This window comes from Phoca vitulina, unplaced genomic scaffold (assembly GCF_004348235.1).
Source record: "Phoca vitulina isolate PV1807 unplaced genomic scaffold, GSC_HSeal_1.0 scaffold6, whole genome shotgun sequence".
In the NCBI taxonomy this organism is placed as follows: Eukaryota; Metazoa; Chordata; class Mammalia; order Carnivora; family Phocidae; genus Phoca; species Phoca vitulina.
The window spans coordinates 14,494,176-14,498,726 of record NW_022589709.1 but is presented as its reverse complement, the minus strand read 5'-3'; the positions used below and the strand labels follow the sequence as shown (position 1 = coordinate 14,498,726).

General features: G+C 49.6%; 1 protein-coding gene across 1 annotated transcript in view; it reads left to right on the top strand.

The window, feature by feature from the left end:
- The first annotated feature begins 1,600 nt into the window (after window positions 1-1,600).
- LCP2 (lymphocyte cytosolic protein 2) overlaps window positions 1,601-4,551 on the top strand; it is a 46,489-nt gene continuing 43,538 nt past the window's right edge. The window contains exon 1 of the mRNA XM_032403696.1: window positions 1,601-2,020. Coding sequence (XP_032259587.1) covers window positions 1,943-2,020 — 78 coding nt within the window. The 5' untranslated portion in view covers window positions 1,601-1,942. The remainder of the gene's footprint in view (window positions 2,021-4,551) is intronic.

The window sequence follows — 4,551 nt, the reverse complement described above, 5'->3', positions numbered from 1 at the left end:
CCACAGGTCCAGAATGTCCTTCCTCTGCTTCATTTTCCAAGGCCCTGCTTCAATTCCAGCTAATTCCACATATTCTTGTTTTTTTTTTTTAAGCTTTTATTTATTTATTTATTTGAGAGAGAGAGAGAGAGCGAGCAGGGGCACGAACGTAGAGTTGGGGCAGAGGGAGAGGGAGAAGCAGATTCCCCGCTGAGTAGGGAGCCCAAGGCGATTCAGGGCTCGATACCAAGACCCTGAAATCATGACCTGAGCTGAAGGCAGACGCTCAACCCACTGAGCCACCCAGGCGCCCCCCGCGACATCTTCTTTGACTACCCTGCCCGGAAGTGATTTCTCTCTATCCTTCTCTTTTCAAATAGCTTTTTGTCATCGACCACTATTCCGGTGATTTGAAACGCCAAGTGACCTCTTCCCCCCAGTGGCAGAGCTTTTGAACAGCACAGTTAGTTATTGAGAGCTCCCAGGCCCTGGAGAGAGCACTTGGCTGGGCGGCCTCGATTGATGACTGGTGCCCCCAGCACCCCTGGCACCACATTCTGTGGGCTGTTTCCCAGGTGCTGGGCCTGGAATGAAATGCAGAACCCCTATAGGCTGGAACAGTGTCAGTGGGGCTCCTTAGATTGTGCGTAAGATGGGAACTCTGCGTGGCCAAAGCTACCCTCGGAAAGGCTTCAAGAACTGACCTCCTCTGGGACCAAGGTTGTGTCACTTAGTAAGTGCAACAGAGCTTGGTGCTTTCCTCAAGCATCAGAACTGAGGGCTGTGTGTGTATGCGGGCGCGCAGAGCATTAGCCGAAGTGGAGAACCTGTGTTTAGAGACTGCGGCTTTGCACAAATGTATTTGCTTTTATACACTGGATTTGCCCTCTGCCAACGAGGTGCTCATACTGTGAGAAGTGCGAGGCTCTGAGACCAGCCCAGAGAGCAGCAGATGCCCATGTCCTGCCACAGGACCGCTCCAGAGAATGTACTCTTCGGGTAGAAGATATGGAGGAGTCAATGGTGACTAGAATCTATGGGGGAAACCACAGCGGATAGAGCCCGTGGCAGCATCAGCAGCAGTCGCTATTTGTGTGCTCTTGATTTTTTTTCTTTAAGTTTGTCTAGTTAACTGCATCTAAGGTTTGCGCATATACGAGACAATTCCTGTTTTCCTGTTTTATGGATATGGAAACTGAGACTCCTCCATTTTAAGCCCTCGTGTGAGGTTGCACAGGATGGAAACAATCGCATCAGAAGTGAAGCCGGGGTCTGCCCGATGCAGCCCCTTTCTCAGCCCTGGGTGCCCGGCTCACTCCCCGAGAATCCTCTGGTAACTCTACGGAGGCGGCGGCTGAAGGAATGTCAACTTTATCCTTTTGGGAGAGACTGAGAGATGATTGGAAAGCATTAAAAGGCTATACTCCTTACCCCACAGTTTGCTGATGTGGGAGCTTATGTGTATTTGAGGTCAACTGTCAAAATAGATTTTCATCCGCGAAGACCCAGCCAAGCAGGACGGCAGTATAAATATCTGGGTGCCAGGAGTTTTAATGGAAACACACTCGGGCTCACACTGGAGTCTAAGTCCCCTTCACTGTCCCTCCTGTGGGGCGGGGGTGGCCAGGACCAGGGGGAGATTACCAACTCCATCGCTCTCTCTACCTCTCCAGCCCCCAGAGCTGGGCTTCCTTGTTTACATATTTAGAGCTGAGCAGAGGAAGTGGTAAAGGAAACTTGCTGAGTCGTTTTCTGAGAAGAGACCATATTTGTTCGCAGAGGAAGCCGTTGCTTTCTGGGATCTGGTTACAGCAAAAAAGACGTGTGCTCCAACAACGGGGTTCCAGAAGGTAACTTGGAGTTGGAAGAGCCAAGGACACCTCCACGCTGTGGATTTGGAGTTCTCTGTCCATGGGTGCAGCATCCATGCTCCGCTTGTGAGTTCTGTCCCGGGAGAGCAGCCATGGCATTGAAGAACGTGCCCTTTCGCTCAGATGTCCTGGCCTGGGACCCCGACAGCCTTGCAGACTATTTCAGGAAGGTGAGCCTTGCTCTTTTGTTGATGGTGAGGCTGGCAACCCTTGGCGGGCTGAGCAGAGGCTTGAAGAAGGGGTCCGGGCAGAACACGAGAGGTGTAAAATAGAGCAGTGGACCTTCCAATCCCACGGCAGCCTTACCAATTAAGCGAGCGCTATGTAGATGCACATGCCTGAGTGTCCCTGGTGATGAGTTCTGGGGAGAAGGGAGGCCCTCAGATGGGTGTGCACCTACTAAGTGCCAGCACTTTAGTTTGCGCTGTGTAGGCATTGTCCCATTTAACACTCTCCAGTATCGCTGTCCTCTTGGCTCAGCTGCAAAGTAGGCTCCAGGAGGTTAAATGGCCCAAAGCCCCAGGGACTACATGCGACAGAGGCAGGATTCCAGTCACGCCTTTCTGGCTTCAAAGTCCATGCTCAGAGACTCAGAACTGCTGTAACCACGAATGAGATCGAGGCTGCTTACTAGAAAGGGGTGAATGGAGTCCTGGGCGTGGGAGAAAGCAAAGGCAGGGCAGGAGGGCTGGAGAAGGCTAGGATGAACATCTGGGCAGTCATTGCTTATGACCTGAAAAAGGGCTCCTCAAGCCCTTGCGGAGAACAGAGTCTCGCTGGAGCTTTAGGAGGGTCTTGTGAAGCAGGCGGGAGAACTGCTACAAGCTCCAGGTTGTGATCGGTTGAGACAGCTAGGTAAACTGAGGCCCCTAAGAGGAAGAGTTTTGCCAGCAGGGTCAGAGGCCAAGCTTGTGGCAGACCTGAGATGAGAGGGTCACTGTCCTTCCTTCCAGCCCTGGAGGGGCCGCTCAAGGACCCCGGTGCTTGGTCATCTGCTGGGGGGACCACAGGTCACACATCTGCTTGGGCAGATCCCAAGCCACACGTCTCGGGGACTCTCCATCCCTGTTCAAGGGATAGGAAGTCTTGTAAGGGACATCTGATCTTCTAACAGCCCCATCCCTGGAGGCTGGGATGGAATTCAGTTGACACTCCAGATGGTTGTAAAGATGAGATTTTAAAGTCAAGACTTTAGAGGTCATTTAAGTCAACTTTCTGTTTTTCCTAGTGGTGGAATGGGGCTCCCTGGGACACATAGACATCTGGGGTCTACATAGTGCCTCACTGCTCCCCCTCCACCTAAAGAAGAGAGATGTGAAGATGTAGAATCGGGTGTGGCATGAAAAACGCATAGCCCACAGATCCTGTTATTTGCTGCTTTGTGTGTATCTTGTTTTTGTTCTTCTTTCCTCCAAAAGGTCACAATAAACTTAGGTTTCAGCACTGTGGGTGCAAAGGTGGTTGGGACAACTGACTTTTGAAGTATTTTTCTTAAATGTAGACCAAATAAGTTAGGGCAAGAAGGTGAAATTTGCCAAGATGCTATAAAGTGGCATGTTAGCTCAATTAAAGGAAGGAGAAAATATTGAGAATTGGTGAGAGGATCCTGGGAACAGACTGAGAGGCCCAGACAGGCCCCATCTTCAGTGTGAGAAAAACTATACAACAACTATGCAACAGCAGAATCCATGGGCAAATCCCCCCTTAATGCAGGGAGATGGGCGATGGGTCAAGGGTGATTCGGGAAAACGGCCATCTGCCTGAGCTGGGGGAAGGGAGAACCTCCTTCTTGGAGACCCCAGACCCTGGGACACATCTGCAGCACTGGGACAGGTTCCTTCTTCGGACATAGGAAGAAAGAAAGAAAGAAGAAAGAGAGAAAGAGAGAGAGAGAAAGAAAGAAAGAGAAAGAAAGAAAGAGAGAAAGAAAGAAAGAAAAAGAAGAAAGAAAGAAAAAGAAAGAAAGAAAGAAAAAAAGAAAGAAAGAAAGAAAAAGAAAAGGAAGAAAAACGATGGTAGGATGAGGAGATTAAAGGGAATCTGTGATCCAGAAAGTCCCATCCCCAACAGACTCAGATGGATGCCCTTCAAATCCTGGGCACCTTAATTTCCCCAGAGAGAAAATATCAAGTGAACTGACCATGGACCATGGAGTCATTTGGGGATGGATCTTAGTCATCAACTATCCTATTCAAAGGATCCATGGCCAGGTGCAATTTCTACTGAAGCAGAGAGGTTGGGTCCCCTTCGGAGACACCTCCCAGTCAGCTCTAGAGTCAGACACTTTGGTTGGAATCTTGGCTCTACCACGTGCTGGCTTGGTGACCTTCCCTTTGTTACTACAACCTCTCTGAGCCTCAGCTTCCTCATCAGTAAAATAGAGACGCTAACAGCAAATACCCTCGTGGGATTGTTAAAAGAATTAAAGGAGATATGGTGTGTGCAGCATTCAGCAGCTTGAGGGGGACCAATTCATGTTTGATAGTCCCTTTTTCCTGCTCTGTTTACCGGGCCCTAGCTGGGGATGCCCATGCAGATTGGCAGGCTTTTGTGTCTTACTGTCTTAGATATGTGTAGCTCATCCTCTGTCTGGAAAGCTAGTCCCTGAGGACAGAGGTCATGTTTTGGATTTTTTTAACCCCTCCAATTTCTTTCTTTCTTTCTTTCTTTCTTTCTTTCTTTCTTTCTTTCTTTCTTTCTT